The 19,521-nt window shown below is 42.1% G+C and overlaps 1 protein-coding gene across 2 annotated transcripts in view; it reads left to right on the forward strand.

The window, feature by feature from the left end:
- The window catches only part of LOC147891386 (uncharacterized), a 38,813-nt gene extending 21,223 nt beyond the window's left edge, over positions 1 to 17,590 (forward strand). The window contains exons 4-8 of one of the 2 annotated variants that reach the window (XM_087389557.1): positions 2,759 to 2,890; positions 3,108 to 3,254; positions 3,443 to 3,976; positions 4,109 to 4,242; positions 17,376 to 17,504. In XM_087389557.1, coding sequence (XP_087245683.1) covers positions 2,759 to 2,890; positions 3,108 to 3,254; positions 3,443 to 3,976; positions 4,109 to 4,242; positions 17,376 to 17,385 — 957 coding nt within the window. In that variant the 3' untranslated portion in view covers positions 17,386 to 17,504. Of the gene's footprint in view, positions 1 to 2,758; positions 2,891 to 3,107; positions 3,255 to 3,442; positions 3,977 to 4,108; positions 4,243 to 17,331 lie in introns of both variants that reach the window. The other variant, XM_087389555.1, reaches the window with a different exon arrangement.
- The last annotated feature ends 1,931 nt before the right edge of the window (positions 17,591 to 19,521 follow it).

The raw sequence follows: 19,521 nt of genomic DNA on the forward strand, positions 1-19,521 counted from the left end.
TAACTAGTCCTTGCTATGCGTGATGGAGTTTATGGCTTTCAATCTTATGAGTGACTATCATGAGATTGAAGCTGCACCACGTTCCCTCTCTTTGACATAGGCCAAGATTGACACTTTGTCTATGTTACTAGCCACATGCTGTTCCCTTTGAACCTCATCACCTCTCAATGGTTGAGAGGATATAGAGGTTGGCTGCTCTTCACCTACAGCCAAGGACATAGCTCACCCATAAGCTGCTACAGCCTTCTTTTCCTAGCACTTAGCCACTATGACACAGCGATCTAATGCAACAACCTTACTCTTGTGCTTGGCGCAGACACTTGTCCATTGTGGTAATTTGAAGACATCAAACTCTTGTGCAAGAGTAGGGTCTGCATTGCATGCTTCATTGAAGCAAGTCTCTGCATTCCCAAGAAAGCTATCGACCCAAAGCATGGCATCTGTCTCCCATTGCACCCGGCTCGCAAGGTCATCATGACCATCAGACTGTAAACTGGTCTTAGCATCATCAAGAATCCTCCTCTTCATAGTGCTAACTACCTCTAAACTAAATAGGGTCGATTTCATCTCACTCTCCTCCATGTTGCACACCCTAATAAAAAAGGAATCCTGAGTGCTTCTCATCACTCTCTTGTGCTCGCCCTTACTTAGCTCTTCCCCTAATTTTCGTTTAGTGCGACGGTTGAGGCCATGCTTGTGATTAGATCTTGCTGTGTGTGTGTGCGGAAAGCTTTCTCACTTAACACTAGCAAACAACTACACTTGCCACACAATAGTGAGCAGGCAAGCATCTGACAATAACTCCCACCCTATGAATTCCTAATTTTGTGTTTTTAGAGGATGAGTTTGGAAATGTTCCTGGATTCATCTAGGTATATGCAAGCATACATGTGTGTGTGCGTGTGTTTGAGAGAGAGAGAGAGGGAGAGAGAGAGAGAGAGAGAGAGAGAGAGAGAGAGTCTCTCATATGATGATTTCAAAATTCTAAATGCATGTTTGAGGGTGTTGAACCTTGCCACGCCCAAATGAGTACGCAATAAGTAATCCATAGGTGCTATGACCAAACGAGTACTCGATAAGTCAACCATATGTGTTCATCGTGAAAGACATATAAGTATACCTCACCACATAAAGGGCGAAATAAAAGTATGCCTTGCTCGAAGATACAAGGTGAACCAATAAGTAAATACATACCATAAGTCATCAATAAGTTACTTGAGAAAGATGGAAGAAACCACTGGTCTAGCAAGACCTTGCATGCACTTGTAAATATAGATGAGTAGGAAAAAGAATCCTGTAGGTATGCAATACCAACTTGTGAAAGTGAGAAGCTAGTGTTGAATACATGACAAGCAAGTCAAGCAAAATGTAAGCTTATAAAAGAGAAAGAAACATTAGATCCACATTTTCTTTTGCATATCAAGCATACCTACATGATTAGCAAGTCAGCCCAGAATGACAAGAAAGTGTTTAGGAAGAGGAACCTCCAAGCAGTTTAAATGAAAAGCTCAATATCAAATGTTTACCCTACTCCATATCAAATATAATGGATGGTCTATAAGCATGCTTGATTGACAAAAGATGAAAGATAACCTGCTTTCAAAATCATAGGATAATTGAAAGTAACTCTCACCTTTAAAATAACACAAAACATTTAGGAAATCAAAAGTAAATGATAAGACAATCGAAGAAAATCTAGCTTTTAAAACAATACAAAACATTTTGGAAGCTTCTTTAAATCAATCAGCTCATGCTGAAAGTAAAGCTTGATATAGAATATTTGAAGAATCTCTTTAACCAAGATTCATGGAAACTTGAAGCTACAGCTAAACTTGTTAGCAAACCATAATAATACATGTATTATCATTGCAAATAAAACATCAAGCATATGGATGTAGTGGAATACGAATAACATAACCTTTAAAGTGGAATATCAAAGATAAAGCATTGTACTGATCTACGATGATATCATGGTTCCCAATCATGTACAATATTAAAGGAAGTTGGTTTATCTCTATACCAACAGGCAAAGAAAAACTTACCAACAGGCAAAGAAAAGCTCCAACACATAGATGTACAGTTGACATCTCTTTGGGGCTTTCTTGGTGGATTCTAAGCCCACTTACACTAAGCTATTGTAGTTTCTTAGGATTGGGTTTCTGGATGATTTGTGGGCTTTGAGCATGTAATGGCTAGACGCGGGTGCATGGTGCCTGTGGTTGTGATCTTGTTGTGAATTATATGGTATATGTGTCTTTTTGGCCCTTTGTTGTCTTTTGGTAAAGCACTCCTCCCTAACAGGCAGATTGAATTTCAGATTCGACCCCTGGTAAAGTTCTGAGTGGTAAACTGTAATAGAGACTTCGTTGGTCATGTTATTTCTTTTGGATTTAACGTTGTTGAGCATTTACATGGAAAATAGTTTCCTTTCAACATGGCCAAGCTGAGCTTGCTCCCTGGTAGTATCCTGTGACATCTGTCACTACAATTTCTATTAATAAAGAATGCTTGTTCCTTGTGTAAAAGACAAAAAGAAAACTTGAGCATTTCATTGACATGTGCATGATTGTTGCAATTTCTGTTACAAATTTCTCCTCAAGGTTGCTATAGACCTACTGGACATGGGGTTTCTTTGTCATATGTTGCCAAATGTCACCTCTTGCTTGTAAGGTTGAATGCTTGTCTTTGGGCAGGATCGATCGTGCAGCTGAATCGGGTAGATCTAAACTTTGCAGGACTGTTTTCTTTGTCTCTGCAGGTTTGTCAAAAGCTTGGCCTAACTGGTGTTGATTTGTTCTCTCCACCTGATGTTGTAGAGAAAAAAGACATCCGCAGAGTCTGTCTGTGTATCAGAGCTCTTTCAAAAAAAGCCCGAGCTAAACAGTTGGGAGTAAGAAGGAAAATTTATGTTTTTTTCTCTGAAATTTGTAATGCTCTTTGAGTGTTTTTCTGGTTTCATTTATATGAGTGACTAAAAGTTTTCAGAGCGCTCTACTGACCACAAGGAAATGCAATTTCTGCATCATTTTTTTAATGTACATCAAAATGTGGGCTCCCTTTACTGTCCTTTGCTGTGCTGTCGAAACTGACTTTCGGATGTCAAACAGGTACCTAATTTTGATAATGTAAGTCACACTGTAGCAATGTCCACGGAGTTGGTAGGTGGTCTTCGGGATTCCTTAAGACAGGCTAGTTCTGCAAGCAGTAGTCCATCGGGTCCAAAGAGCATTGAGAATCAAGAGACACCAGAGAAGGTCAGTCATCAATACGCTGCTAGTCAGAGCTTGTGGTTGCTTTTTGTGATTTTATTCCAGCCTAGATATCTGGCCTGATAGTGAATTACCAGTGGAGGTCACATATCGCCCTAGAATGTGAACATTCAAGATCCAGGCAGTCTATGTTTCCTGATGCCCTGGGTCTGATCTTTGAATTCTGCTGACAGGTTTGGTCAAGTCCACTGCTATTCAAAAGATCTGCTGATTCAGATGTTTCTGTCGGTCCATCTCCATTGTCTTCATCAGATTTTTCTAAAGAAATAGTCAAAGAACCTGGATCTTTGAGCTCTGTTACAGGAAATGGTAATAATGTCTCTGGAGACACTTTGAGGAATGCAAAACTTGCAAATGCATTGTCAGCTTCTTCCCAATTTAGTTCAAAAGATGACCATGATCTGACAAACACGGCAGAATTGGATACTGATATATTGAGGGGATCCAGGAGAGCTCTTTTTGGAGATCATGAACTTCCATCACAAGGTTCGCCTTTTGAGACACCACAGGATGCACCTCTACTTTCTAGTGGAAAGGAGCATTCAGACTTCTTTGATTCCGCTGAGCTCAGCTCCTCAGAAACTAGCTCCAACCAAGAGTTTTTGGCCAGAACTATGAGTGCAAAGCATCCCTTGTTGGATCCTTCAAGTAACTCTTTAAAGAAATCAGGCTCCAAGCATAAGGCTCAAAGTGATCCTTCAGAGCTGGTAAGCTACCTCCATTTTGCAGTGAAACTTAAAGTTTGTAAATCCTTGTTTTTTGAATAGATCCATGGCTGTATTTTATATGGTATTCCCACATTACTCAATTCAGTGAAAAATCTTCTGCTATTTGAACAGCCTTCTGGGAAACTGTCTGGTCAACAGAAAAAGGATAGCACTGATTGTAGAAAAGAAAAAAAGAGCAGGGCATGGGTGCCAGTTCTAGCTGCTGCAGTGGCTTTCTTAGGGGTTGTCCTCATGATCCGAGCCAGGTATTGTATTCCTTCATTGGTACTATAATTTGCAATGCTTCCTTTATTTTTACCTACTCACACGAAGAAAAATTTCTCAAAGATGGGTTTTTGGTTACCACAGTGCATGTGCTCTTGTGTTTGTATTTCATTCTTTCATGTGTTTATACATGATTCATTGTGACAGAATGTCATAATAGCTAGTCCCTGCTATGCATGATGGAGTTAAGGGTTTCAACCTTATGAGTGATTGTCATGAGATTGAAACTGCATTTTGTGTTGTGTTTTAGAGGGTGAGTTTGGGCATGTCCCTGGATTCATCCAGATATATGATTTATTGTGATAGAGAAACAATTTTCTGAATTGTGTTACTGTAGTATACTAGTAAAGCCACAAGGCAGTAAAGTCATGTCTAGATACTAATGTTTTGGCTCAGAATCTGTTGATCTATTGTAAGAGAAAATGAATGTCTTATTAGTTGCTTAATAAAAGAGCTACAGCATTGTCACAACCATAAATGCAGGATGCTCATGTGTGATCCAAATGGGGTAGAAGGAGTGCCCACGTGAGCGTTTTTTTGCTAGACTCTTCTCTACATGCTCATTGCACGCCACTATTGCTTATGCTTGCAAATGCTTATACAACATATCATAAGTGATGCGAGAGGGTACAATTTCTCATGCCTCTTGGGATCACATTCCTTGGGCATACTCCATTATTCTACCCTAGACTATGACTCTCTACTAATGCCTACCCAATACCCTGCAAATACTACCCTTGCCTACCAATCCTAGGGCCTAATCATAAATTATATTATATTAAATTGTCCAATTTAAAATGTCACAAAGGGTAATCGCCAGATTCCTAGAATGATCCACCAAGACTTAATAACAAAATCATGTCGTAACATGCCTCTTGCTTAGGGAAGCAGATTGCCTCGTCTGTGTCCCTTCAAATAGCCTTCAATAATTGCGGACCTTCATCAAACCATTGTCCATCTTTAGCAAGATATCCTTAAAACTTTGCTGAATATCAAGAACTCTGTCTAGTCTTGGTACTCCTTACTTCATGAAATAGTAGTTCTGGAACAAGTAATTCTATACCCTGTCTTCATTTTCTGGTTCTTCTTGTCGTCAACCTGTATGATGTCAGAGTTCCTTTTGGATGTATGATATTTGAAACCTGGAAAGGTCCATGATACTTCACAGCTAGCTTCACAAACTTCGTGTTTCCTCGGATTGCCTTTATTCACCCTTATTAATCTCAAAAGATCCCAATCTCCTTTCTGGCACTATACATCTTTTCGCTTCTTGTTTGCAGCCTTATTGTAGACTTCTTGAACTTGTTGTATATGTGATCTAACGTGTGTGAGCACCTCTTTGACATCTTCAGGATCAACAACCAAAACCTCTCTCCTAAATGTGCAACTTCATACATGGAATGAAATGCGCTTGTTACTAAGTCTATCTACAGCTGTGAGACTTTGCTCATTTTGTGTATTAGTCCTTGGGAATCTTGACACAAAATCCATAGTAATATGTTTCCATCTTTCACTAGTGATAGATGATGGCTGAAGTAATCTAAGTGTCTTAATTGTGATCACTCTTAACTTTTTGACAAGCTAAGCATCGCTAAACTAAAGCAGTTACATCTTTCTTAATCCTTGCCAATAGAAGTAAATTTCAATAATATCAATGGTTTCTCTAGTATCTCGATTCTCTATGTCCTCACTGCTATGCATCTCTTGAAAGACTAGGGATCTAAAAGTGGATGGTACACATGTAAAACATCATCTTAAATCATGAATTGCATATTCCTCTAGAGAATCACCTTCTACTTGAAGTAACTCATCACAATAGTACCGGATTCTTATCTTCTTTTTAGGCGTTCTTAATTGCACCAAGAGCTTCCTCTCTCACTACTGCTTCACATGACCTTGTACGTTCTCCTTACTTATAATTTCAAGCTGTCTAAACTGTTGAAGATATTCAGCCCATTTGATTTGCTGAGGTGAAACTATATACTTTGTGAAGAGACACGGTAGCTAGCTAGGAACGGAATGGAAATATGGAAAGCATAATGAAAGGCAAAATGGAAAGGAAAGAAAGTACAAGTGCAAGGCAATAACCAAAATACTCACAGTGTATTGATAGCTTGATGTTGATTGATATAATAGACAATAGACAAGTACAACACTATATAGTGTGCCACTAGACTCTAGAAAGTCACAATGTCTATGGGATATCTCCCAATATGACACGTGGCACGTCTAGGACTCACTAGACTATAAAACATCACATAGACCACCTAGAACACTCATTTTAGACTCACTTTGGCTTCATATTCCAACGCCCCCCATGAAGGCAAGGTGAGAGGCTACTGGAATGGAATCAAGAACAGAACATGACAATGACAGTCATCAAACTGTGCACCCTATGTAACTCAGAGGCTAAAGTCTGAGCGTGTTCAGAGGTTGATCCAAGCACTCTCATGGCTTGAGACTCAACATGCTCAGAGGCTCACGTTATAGCATGGCTACATGACCAGCTCATAGGTCTAGGAATACACTACCATCCTGGGACTTGGCCAGGCCTGATAACGAGACCTATCAAAGTCAATACATATGGCTCCCATAGTACATCCCCCCTTGGCTTCATAACATGACATGTTAGGAAGCCATACACCAAAAAAATAGGAAAATCAATACATCTTTTTAGGAGGACTATCCAAGGCAGAGGACCTTTAGACTCAATGAAAACCAAAAAATCTTAATACATATCATTTTAGGGAGACTACCGAGGGCAGAGGACCCCAAAATCACATCAAGTATGTAGTAGAAAAAACAGATCTCTTATGATAAGAGATGTCCTCCAAGTAGCCACTGCACATGTGTGCACATCCTTGCGAGTCGATGACGATGTCGATGAAGCGCTAGGCAGGAATGCTCCAAAAGATGTGTCAGTGAAGTCGATGGGGTAGCTATATGGAGCGGTCATGGCATGACTCTCAAAATAGAAGATGAAGAGTCATCTAAAAGTCGATGTAGAGGCCGGAGGTGCCACAAGGACTAGTAGAGTCACTCAATGTGCAAGCCTAGGACCATGGGCAATCAGAGAAGTAATCGGAGAAGCCGGGAAATAACCGTACCTCACATCAAGATCATTTTTCTTTATTTTCTTGCTGCAAATTAGTGTGCCACTTCTACCTTGCTTCTTTTTTTGCTAAAGTAGGAGTCTACACACTGTTGTAGAAGGCGGATGAGGTGTGCAATGTGGCAGCTCGAATGGCGAGGAGATAGAGCTGGGAGTATTGTGGGACAGCACAACAGCAAGGGGGCTGGTGGGCAGGGCTGCGTGGATAGGGCTGCGTGGGCAGCAAGAGAAGCGTGAGCAGCAGGAGCAGCTGCATGGGCAGCAAGTGAAGTGCGTGGGCAGTAGGAGCAGCTGCGTGGGCAGCAGCAGCAGCTAAAGCTGCGTGGGTAGCAGGAGGTGCTTGAGCATCAGCGTGTCACGGGCTGTGGTGCGGGCAGATGGTGAGCAGAATGGCGAACAGAGGAGCAGCAGGATGGCGGGCAGAAGAGCAGCAGGATGGCGAAAAAGTGGCGACTCAGTTGGCTGAGCAATGGCGGGTGCTGCAGCTCCACGCGGACCTTCCTTGCTGAGGCTTGGGTGGAAGAGGGAGTGCTCAAGGAAGGAGAGGAGAAGAGAGCTAAGGTGGAGAGGAACTCATGAGGAGAGGGAGTGGAGGAGCTAGCCTCTCCATAGGTCTGAGATGGGCTTCAAGGCCTCCTCATTCCTTGAGGAAAGCTAGCCCTGATACCATATGAAGAGACATGGTAGCTAGCTAGGAACGGAATGGAAATATGGAAAGCATAATGAAAGGCAAAATGGAAAGGAAAGAAAGTACAAGTACAAGGCAATAACCAAAATGCTCACAATGTATTGATAGCTTGATGTTGACTGATATAATAGACAATAGACAAGTACAACACTATAGTGTGTGCCACTAGACTCTAGAAAGTCACAATGTCTATGGGATATCTCCCAATATGACATGTGGCATGTCTAGGACTCACTAGACTATAAAACACCACCTAGACCACCTAGAACACTCATTTTAGACTCACTTTGGCTTCATATTCCAACACTTTGATGATCTGCTTTAATCGTAAAGTCCGACCCATAAAGATAATGTTGCCATAACTTCAAGGCATGAACTATGTCTAATATAATTCTTTCTCATACATGCTATACTTATGTTCAGCACCTTTTAGTTTTCGACCAGCAAAGGCTGTAAGATGTCCCTCACATATTAGAGCTTGAATGTACAAACAAGTAGCATTCTTGCATACAATGAAGAAAGACTTCTTAAAGTCTAGCAAGATTAATATACAACTAGACATTAAATTCTCAAAGGAACTCACACGACTATCATCCGAATGATACACAAATTGGTTCTGAAGACCAGTAAGTGACGATGCAATCTTGGAGAGGTTCAAGATGAATCTTCTATAATAACAACATAAACCAACAAAAGATCTTAGTTCATGTACATTGGTGGGAACATGCAATTCCTTATTACTTCATCTTTGCTGATCAATCTGAATTCCATGTTCATTGATAACATGGTCTGAATGTTCTATTTTGCTTTAAATAACTCTCTCTTTTTTATATTCAAGAAGAGCTAGTTCTCATGCAATAACTTTATCACTTGTGCAAGATGGTAAAATATAATCAAAGAACACAACCATAAATTTTGCTTGTATATAATTGGAGAATTCTCCTCATTAGAAGGTAGCATGCGCATTAGTCAAACCAAAGGACATAATTACGAACTTATAATGTCATGTTGTGTTCTAAAGAAGTCTTATGGACATCTTCTTCCTTCATCCTAATGTCATGATAATCAGATTTCAAATCCAATTTACTAAATACCCTGTCACCTTTCAAAGAGTCTAAGCAGTTGTCAACTCTGGGTATAGGATAGCTATCCTTGATTGTCAACTTGTTAAGGGCTTTATAATTAATGCACATCCTAAAAGCTCCATCCTTCTTTTTCACTAGAAGGATTGGATTTCCAAAAGGCGAACTACTCGGTCTAATAAATCCTTTTTCTAGCAACTCTGTACCTTGCTTTTCTCTCCTCTAGCTCCATCTTATTCATTCGATAAGGAGCTCTACATGGAGGCAAAGATTCCAAAATCAAGTCAATAGTATGATTGCCGTACCTCGAAATCCTCTAAGGTGCTGCCTAGATGTAGACCCTATGGACTACGAAACTGTTCTCATAGCTCCTCCTAGCACCTTCAAAACACTGTCTGCTTGCATGCTTTCCTAGAGCTTAGTGAGCTAAGTCGATGCCCTGCAAACAAGCCTCCTTGCTGCTCTGCTTTGATGGACAGCCAAAGGCGAGGCACTGTTCCTTGACCTCCTTGCTACTTCAGTCTGCAGCCAATGGATGAAGCACACGACACCTTGAGTCCTGGTTATGTGGACCTCCCTGCTACTTATATTCCAACCCAAGCCTGAGGCACCAAAGATCTAACCCTGTGTACTGCTCTTCATCCTGTAGGCCAGGCCAGCCGTTGTTTCTGGTCCCTAGAGTCTTGTCTTGCTTCTTTCTGTGCCTCGCCTATATTTTGATGCCAATCCCAGCATAGAGATTCTTGATTTATAGACTAATTGCCACCATGCTGTAGTGGAAGATAGACTATCCTCACACACTCTCCTGCTCAACACTAACTGCAACTGACAAATGATGCACTCAATACACAAGTGATGCTGTGGATGTGAGTGAGAGAATCAGAGGGAGAGAAATGTAGTGGACCTCGGAAGAGGAGTATATAACTGGAATGTATGAATGCCCGGAGGTCTGAATACAACTGTATGGAGGGGCTGAAACCCTCAACTGCAAAACTGGAAAAGACTAAGCTAACTAGAGGAGGTGAATCCTCACTAGATCCCTAGAGAGGCTGAGGCACCCTGCTGGTCTGCTGCAGGGAAGCCTGGCTACGGTTTCTCTTGAAGGCTTGAAGGCCTGAAGAAGAGATGAGAAGTGAAGGCCAAGGGGGGATGCTTTTATAGGTCCCCTTGGGCCTCAAACTGACCGACCAGCAGGATTCTGCCCACCGACCAGGCTGCTCCTTCACAGACCTGCTGTTGCTGCTGAGCCGCTTGCAGATGTGGCAGCCGACTGGCCACATGGCAGATGCTGATGTCAGCACTGCCACGTGGCAGCTGTTGCGCTGCCTGCGTGTCCAGCACCTGATGGCTGACTTCGTTGCAGTCCCACGTGGCAGCTGCTGACGTGGTTGCCTACATGGCAGGCCATGTGGCTGCCTATGTGGACTGCTTGCTGAGCTGGCTGCCTGGGTGGCAGTTGAGCATGGCAACGGACTGTGGATGCCCGTGACACATGCATGCCTTGATCTTAGGGACATTTCTTCTAATCATAGTTTGGAGACTGTCGTCAGCATTAACCTCAGTACCTACCCCAAAATGAGTCGTCCATGTGACACATGGCGTATCTCAAAATGAGTCATCCATGCGACACATGGTGTATCCCTTAATGTGGTTTGATCTGAAAACTGTTGATAGCTTCAAATCATCCAACATAGCCAATTCAAATGTGCTTACACTAAATTTACACACAATCCTGTAGGGCTTGAACTATCACATCTAGCTTATTTGGATGCACACCCATCGGGGAATGAAACGCCAACACAGCTTCACTGATTTCAAACATGTAGAACTTACTGTTGTGATCCACCTAGATCTTGCATCTGGCCTTCTCTCTTCGTATCTTTCTCGATTCCTCCGTAATAATAGCCAAGTATTGTCGAAGTCATTCTCTTCATTCCCTAAGTTGGTCTTCACATTCATTTTGATGTTCCACAGAGGAAATGGCCATCCGCTTAAAATCTAAGCTTTCCATAGATGAATGCTCAGAGTCCACTTGCCATGATGGACCGTCATCCACCAATCTTCTGTGACACCTCAGCCCAAGACTAGCGTTCCATCCTCCTGGCTCTACATAGTAATCAACTTCCGCCCATGGGGTAGCATGGCGAAGTCTCTCTCCTCGCACTCTTCACTCCTGTTGGATAGTTGATGCTTCTGTCAGTCTCCTTCGGGTGTTGAACTCTGGTTCTGAGACCGCTCCAATTCTCATGGTGGGCTGTAGTTAATTCCTTTGGTTCAGGAACTCTTTGCATCTGGTTGCGTATCTTCTTCTTCTTTCCGAGTGTGTGAAGCCATTGACTAAGGTAGAAAGCATCTGAGTAGCTATCCAAATACTTTGTGTATCCCACATGCCGGTCTTCAAGCACACCACCAGGCGACGCCACTCGTCTAGAGTCGCTTGGAGAAATTTCTTGTAGTAGCCCACAATTCCTAGCAACTGTTTCACTTCATCACTGGTCACCATGAACCTCACTGACCTTAGCACTAAGCTTACTACCTTGGTTCTCTAAATCTCCTGAACTAACAACTCATCAACTTGACCCTTTCCCACTAGGATTGCCAAAATGTTGACGCTTCGGTTCACTCACCTGTGACTAACTTCAGAAGTGTTGGGTGCAACCTGACCTTGTGCAGTGCGCTCAGCAAAGATGCCCTCTCTTGCAGTCCTAATTACAATGTGCTCAGGTGATAGAATAGATGAAAACATTAACACTTAAAGTTCGGGGTTAGTTGTTCGCACAAGGACCGTATGATGATGGGAGAATATCGAGTTACACACTTAAGAAAGAACACTGAGCAATACACCATAAGAGAAGAATATAGACAATAGAATCAATCTATATTGATCAACTTTTTACAACCAAGCTGCCTCGGCTTGCAATGCACACTCAAGTAGCTTCCTATCATAGCAAACTCAGGTGAGAGGAAGAGAACTCAGCACACTACTCTCTTGTTGTTTTCTCTCCTTGTTACAAACGGCTCTCTTCTAATTACACAAAATGGCCTTCTAATAGTAGTAGCGCTCGGTGCATCATGCTACTACTTGTGGTTGGTGGATCTGCTGCAACCTCCTGCACCTCTACTTCAAAACGGTGCTTGGTCTAGGACGTTCCATTGCTTCCAAGTAAGTCGGCACTCGTTGACTGCACTTCGAACCCTTGTTAGCCTGACCCGAGGGCTATCAATCGCCATAAAATTAAGAATGGTAGGAAGGAATTTGAGCCTTGTCAAAACCTCCATCATATAGGAAACGTGCATGTTAGCCCAACCCGAGGGCTAACATAGTGATGTGCTGATTCTTTCTTCTTCTTAGTGTCCCTATGCTTCTTTTTGGTGTCATCCCTTTTTTTGAAGCAGTATTGTTCTTTATTCCTAGGCTCCTATAGTAGTCACATTCATTTTCTGTTTGATGTTACTCTTTAAAGTTTTGCATGAAAAAACTCTCTTCATCAAACTGCATTATACTTGCATTCATCATCCAAGAGAGTTGCCATGATTTCCTCGAAGCTCATGCCAGTGTTAACTCAAAGAATCTTTGTAATTTCATCGTAGGCAAGTGGAAGACTAGAGAGGAACACTGCTTTGAATCCTCCTCCTCCATGTGTACACCTAGGTCACTTAGCTATCATATAATTGCCCTCATATGATTGAGGTGCTCACCTAGCATTGTGTTTTCAGACATTTTCAAGTTAGAGAATTAAGTGCCTTTGAGTTCTTCAGTCAAGCACCGAAGAAAGTCTCCTCTGCAACCCAGTTCTTGTATGTAGTCTTCATTAAGTCCAGATGGTGATTGTACTTTCCTCCAAGTGCCCGTCTGAGGATATCAAGAGCTCTCTTGTTTTTGCTTTCCGAGGCTTGAATCTTTTCATATCCTAGATTGTTGCTTGGCTTCTTTTGGTGCCTGCAACTACTCCCCAGAGGCTTTTCACCATGTAATACACTTGTAGCAAGAGCTGCCAGGTAGGAAATTTTGATCCTATAATCACAACAAGCTTTGTAGCGCTTGCTTGTCTTCCATGCCTGCTTCAGCCATCACAGACCAGTTATTAACCAATTGAGAGATTTTAGATTGTACACCTCATACTAGATGCAAGTGATAAGAAGATAGAAAACTTAAACACGTAAAATTATGAAAGTTTGCTTGCTTTATTATCGCATGTTCCAACCAAACCCTACTCTTGTACATGCATGAAACGTAGAACCATGAACTAATACTTGTCTTCCCAACCAAGCTTGTTGGACAATCATAGGGACTAAAGAGGAGACATTACAAGCTAAAGAAGACGACGCTATTGTAGCGAGATCACCATGCTCTAATAGCAACTCCTTGGTAATCTTATGCTTGAAATCTGGGGTTCTTGGGTTTGTCTGACATGAAGATTGTAAATGTTACTGTAGGCTCCCATAACATATGTAAACCTGACAAGATTTGGAAATGGCAACACAATGCTAGCTTCGTCCATGGCATACGTAATGATGGTTGGGAGGGCCTTCCAAGGCATGCCAAGCCATAATAAATATTTGGGAGAGATATCAATACAATGAGGGGGTACTCTTGTTCTCTTTTACTTCTTTCTACTTCCATACCTACTTTGATTTATGGTATGGATAATGGCTACCACTAGGACATTGGTTCTCTATATACCACCCCCCTCATACAAAATTGAAGAGGAGCTGCATTTTTTAATCCTTATGTATTTCAAAAAAAGAAGATCTTCAATCCCTTCTTTGCAGTAGATAGAAAGCCTCATTTATTAAAATGCAGGATAGAGCTCTCCTAATAACAAGAAAAAAAGCAGACACTAATCTAAGGAGGATGCACATCCCTATTTATTACTCACATTGTGCTGATAAAGCTTTGCTTATTCTTTGCTTGCACATAAATTTCTTCTCATCTATTGGGCCACAGTTTTTTCCTGCTCTAGCCATAGGAAGTGGCTTTCCCGTGGCAAAAGCCACTTCCTAACTATCCAAACTTCCAACTGCCATAACTTTCAATCATAAATTGAAAGTAGGTAATCAGGTATATTAAATAGATCGGCAAAACACGAGGAATCTATTGATTCTATTAGATGGGGCAAATTTTTTTCTAGCCAAAGACAAGAACAAGCTTTTAATAAGAAAAAGCCAATTCCAAGCTGTGGCCACAAGCAAAAAAAGTTGCCTCAAAGCCAATTTTTAAACCTAGCCAGAGCCAAGACATCACTTTCTCTTGGTGAAAGCCACTTCCTAGCTATGGCCAACCAAAAACATTTGCTTTAGATTGAAATTCTTTTGAATTGTATATTCTATGACTATCTTGCAAAGTTACTTCTTTTGTACCTCTTTCCATAATTGATAACCCCTTTTGTATGAAAATTTTTACTTTTCAAAGTAAAACCCCTTATGTATGTATATTGTATGTAACTCCATGACATTAAAAAGCACCTTTTGCTGAACTCACATGCTATCCTACATAATTTTGAGTTGCCTCCCCGAGCATGCATGGGTGTGTTGCTTGGAGTCGATGATGCATCTAGATTATCATTGAATGGAAGGCTCTTCAAATTTGAACTCAAGTTTGATCCAAAAGCTTGGGGGAGGTATATGGGACTTGAGCTGTGCCAAACACCCATGGATTATGTGTATGCTGATGTGGTGTAGTTGATGAGACCAAGATGAAATATCTATGGGTGGAGACATGATGGCATGTGATTTTTCATTTTTTCTACATTGATCTTTGATCCAATGAGATGAGGCTATAAGGATAGGGGCTAGGCATGACACAAAGGAGGTGCTTGTGGAAGTTGTAATAATAAGAGTGCATTACCAAGTGCATAGGCGCACAAGTCACCAAAATAATTGCCTCTAGATCTAAATTTTGAAAGCTCAATAACTGTCATAACTTTACAAAAAGCTCACCTAGCTTGAAACTTTCCTTTAAATCTAAATTTCAAAAGCTCACCAAAAGTTGTAAGTTTACAAAAAGCTCACCTCGCTTGAAAAAGCTCGCCTCAAAAAGCTCGCCAAAAAATTACATCTGATCTTCATCATTAGTGCCTTTGAAATTCTGAAATTTTACCTTGATATTGGTGCTAGACTTAGATTTTCCCATTCTATAGCCTGAGGAGACAGGTCTTCCACTCGGAAGGACTGAGGCACTGGTTCTCCACCTCATGTGTATGAGGTTGCTATTGACTATCCCGCATTCAGTTTGTACTATCTTCAGGCCTTAGAGGTACATATCAATATACGTTTGTAAGCCGGGTAGAACTTCTGTCCACCATGAGAGGAACTCGGGAAAATTGCCTAAGATACTCCATGTTACTTCAGGTCTTTGGTACCACAACTTACGACCCATAAGCCTATGAGAATGGAGTTTACATGTAGCAGTTTTGTAAGCCGTATACAAGGCGTGTAAGGCGAGATTCAGCCTTTCCATTGGCCTAGGGATAGTTCATCTTAGACTTGTGTATGATCACATGTCTCTATATTAAGTGCTGGATCATTGCATTAAGGAACGACTCCATCATCCACTCCGAAACCTTTCTTTGGTGCAACTGCTTTTCTGTAGCAGGAGCGCCAAAATTTGCTGTGGTTTAAACACCACTACAGACTCTAGGGCTAATAATGTAAACTTTATTAGAGGTAGTTTCCTTCTCATAAGTGGCACATAATTTCTTCCACAAATCACCATAAGAACTACTTAAAGCTGCATAGGGCTCATTTGTGCACCCATCGTCCACTCAGACCTGAGTTACCCAAGTATGGGCTTCTCATCTTCTTTTGTCTCTTTAACCCTCAGCCTGTTCTTGGCTGTATTCCTACCCTTGGTTGCCCGGAGCCATTCATTGCTCTATACATCCAGCTGCACGTGCTGCTCCCAGCAGTTGCGAGGCCTCGTGAAGCACCTGTTTGGGGGCACCTTCTCTTACTGCTCTTTCACTTCCGTTCCTGCTTGCCTTACCTGTGTATCACATCCTGTGCACACTTCGTTTGGTGCAGCTTACCTTCTCTGCTGTCTCCTGCGCTGCCTGCCTGTTTTAGATGGTCTAACTTGTGTGTGCTGCAGCCCATCTTCTCTTTAATCTGCCCAAGCTTGTGCATGCTGGAGGTTACAGTTGGCTGCTGCTGCTGAGAGAGTGCCAAAGCTCTCGACCTGTATGGATGCAAGCCCTCAGAGCTGTCCTAAGCATGCACACAATTGTCCCACCCAGCTTGCTATCATAAGCCTAGAGTAATACCTCTCTTGTTTTTGTTGAATTGAGGGCCGAGTTTCTTATTCATCAGGATGGTTTAACCTCATATATGATTTCTTCTCCTCAATCCAGCGATTCAAATGTACCTTCAAACAGCGTCCATAGTTGTTTGCACATCCCTGTTTATATTGCCGGAAGCTTTAGGAGTGCCAAGTATCATGCTTTAAATCCTGTAGCTGCCTCGAGAGTCAAGACTGATGTTATCTTTTTTTGTTCCTCCAAAGAAACTCTGATTAGTTGCCTCTAGTACAGTTAATGTTTTTACATATTGTTTAGTAATCTTGTGGTCATTTATCAAAGACAAGATCTTCCTTATTTAAGTGAAGAAAATTGTAACATCAGCAGGAGAGTGTTGCAAAGGAAAGTGGTAAGCAGAGAATGAAATATTGTGAAAAGGAGATGAAAATTCTACAAAAAACTAGCAGGCCAAAACCAAGGTGGGGAGAAAAAATCGAGCTACTCCTTTAGTTCAAGAAGAGTCGTGCTTTTAATTTGCTTCCATAAAGGTACCACCTGCTAGTGGAAACTTGATAACGTTCTGCTGATACCATACTATGGAAAAGAATTTGATCAAGTCAGCAAATGCCTATCAACAACAAGAATCTGTTTTCTGGGTATTTGATACATCCCTAAGTCATGTTCAGAGAAAAGGGGTGTCGGTCATTTGAATAGAAAAGGATTTCAATAGATGGTATGTGTGTAAAATGATGCAAATAAAAAAAGGAGAGCAGCTTGCTTTACAACTAAGCATAGTTCTGTCTTGAATATGGCTTGCATTGCAAAAAAGAGAGATCATTTTGTGTTTTCTTGTAAATTGAGTTCTAGCCCCCAAAAGTTGTCTTTTCATGCAAGTCTCTGGTTACTTCTTGACATGGATGCAGTTTTTGTTATTAATATTGTGTTCATTGCAGGGAGTCACCAATCTATGAGGTTAAAAAGGGTGATACTTTATCAGAGATCTCTAGGAAGACTGGCAAGTCCAATTGGGAAGAGCTGGCTCGTTTGAATCCTGACATAAAAAATCCAGATCTGATTTATCCTAGTGACAGATTGCGAATACGCACGTAGCGGGTGTAATGGTGATTCTTTACGGTACTTGAAATGTAATTTCTTTCATTCATGATTGGATATTGAGCGATGTAATAAATATAATGTTGAGCCTCTTCACATAGCCAGATGCAATTTCCATAATTGATTGAAGATCAAAATAGTCTTGCCTTTCTATAGCTTTGGCCTCTCTCTCTCTCTCTCTCACGCGCGCGCATGCATGCACGCTCCTGTGCCCCCCACACTGATGCGTATGTGTGCCCTCACACAGTGACTTCATGTTTGATATTGTGAAGAGCTGTGTACGTAATCTATACCATCATGTCTAGCAGTTGGATACCTTGGAATGCTTTTTCGCCAGTACGAGGCCTACTCATTAGTTTTGCCATTACAAGGCCTTCTACTTTAATATGCCAGAGCAATGCGTTATAATTTTTTAGTTGACATGTTTGTCATGCAGACATCTTTACACATGGTGCCATGTAATGCAGTGGGGAGCCCGTCAATTCGTTGTGGAATTATTGATTATGTCGTTCCATCTTCCCTTTTCTCTTTTTCTTATGTGCTTTGCTGTCCTCCTATCATTGCTATAGGATTCTCTCTATTTTCAATTTAAGACTCCATGGACAAGTTGTGACACAGTGTGCTCCCAACTGACACAAAATCCATGCAGACGTTTAATAAAAAAGAAAATTCTCTGATATTAAACATTCCATCTGCTTCCATGTAAGCCAAGGGCTAAATCCATCAAGGTAGATTCTCTTATTCCATCCCAAGGAACTGCCTGCAAAGAATATCCATACGAGGGAAAATAGCAAAGGGACTCATGCGTATATCTGTAAAAGAATGGCATTATGCTGACAGCGTGTCACAAATTGTGTCTTCCATCTAATGTCATATAAGGTTCCTTAGATAAAGGGAGGTGAAGAACTGAGCTGCCGACGACCTGCTCGCTGCCCCCCCCCCAAATTCCTCTCAGGCTGTGCAGTTCGCCCCCCCCCCCCCCCCGGCAGCTACCCATAACCTCTTGCCTTTGCTTTGTAGCCCGCATTGCACGCACCTCCACAACCTCCTTTCTTGCTAGTGCCACAAGTAAAGACCAAACCTCGACTCCAAGACCCTGCCAATCGTTCGGGAGAGCAGGATACCAATCATTGCAGCACAGCGCATCACCTCGCTCCACTCGTGAAGGCGCGCCCTCAGCAAGGTGACAGCAACCCAGGCACTACAGCCTTGTTTACTGGGATGAAGGCGGAGTATTGTGCTTCAAGGAAAAGAGCAAGCAAGCCCTCGGTTCTTTGGGGCTGCATTGTGTGGACAGCCGACCTTTGTAGCCCTTAGTAAGCTTGTGCGCCTCTCTCAAGAGCTGTCAGTTTGCCTAGAAGTACTTTGGGGTTGTCTTTCATTGCAAGAATTTCCTCTCCCCTTGTATCTTGCTCAACCAACTTTTTTCCTGAGGATTCAGCATGTACTCCCTTTTGGTTTTCGGTGGGTGAGCTATTGGCCTCTCACTTTTTACGGAGGAGCTTTTCTCTCTCTCATTCGAGGGGTGGGCACCAATGATAAGCAACAGGTACAACAAGCAGTGAATCTTTTATATGGCAGGGCAGTTATTGGTGCGATAGTGCGCCTTACTCCATCGTGGAGGCAGATCAGGGCTTGGATCCAGGCGAGCTTGGCATTGGATGGCGACCACATTTAGGAGGTCACCATCTATGGACGAGGTGTATTTCTCCTCCAGCTTGGCTCCTCAGATACTGCTCTGGCTCTTGTTGAGAGAAGCCCTATTCTCATTTAGTGTTCCTTATCCCTTGGTACCACGGATTTACGGTTGAGGACATGAACTCACCATGTTCCCCGCTTTTTGGTGACACTCCGCTTCTCGGGCTTTCGGGTGAGTATAGGGCCATGCTTCCTTTCATCAGCCGAGCTTTTGGCACAGTTCTAGAGTACCCCTTGGAGTCGAAAACAATAGTTGTGACAGATGACCGGTTCCTCGTCTCCGACTAGTGGTAGAGAGTCTCGATTCCCTTCTAGAGGTGATCCTCTTGGAG

The sequence above is a fragment of the Dipteris shenzhenensis genome, chromosome 18 (assembly GCF_047967505.1).
Source record: "Dipteris shenzhenensis isolate YYH24624 ecotype China chromosome 18, Dip_SZ_1.0, whole genome shotgun sequence".
In the NCBI taxonomy this organism is placed as follows: domain Eukaryota; kingdom Viridiplantae; phylum Streptophyta; class Polypodiopsida; order Gleicheniales; family Dipteridaceae; genus Dipteris; species Dipteris shenzhenensis.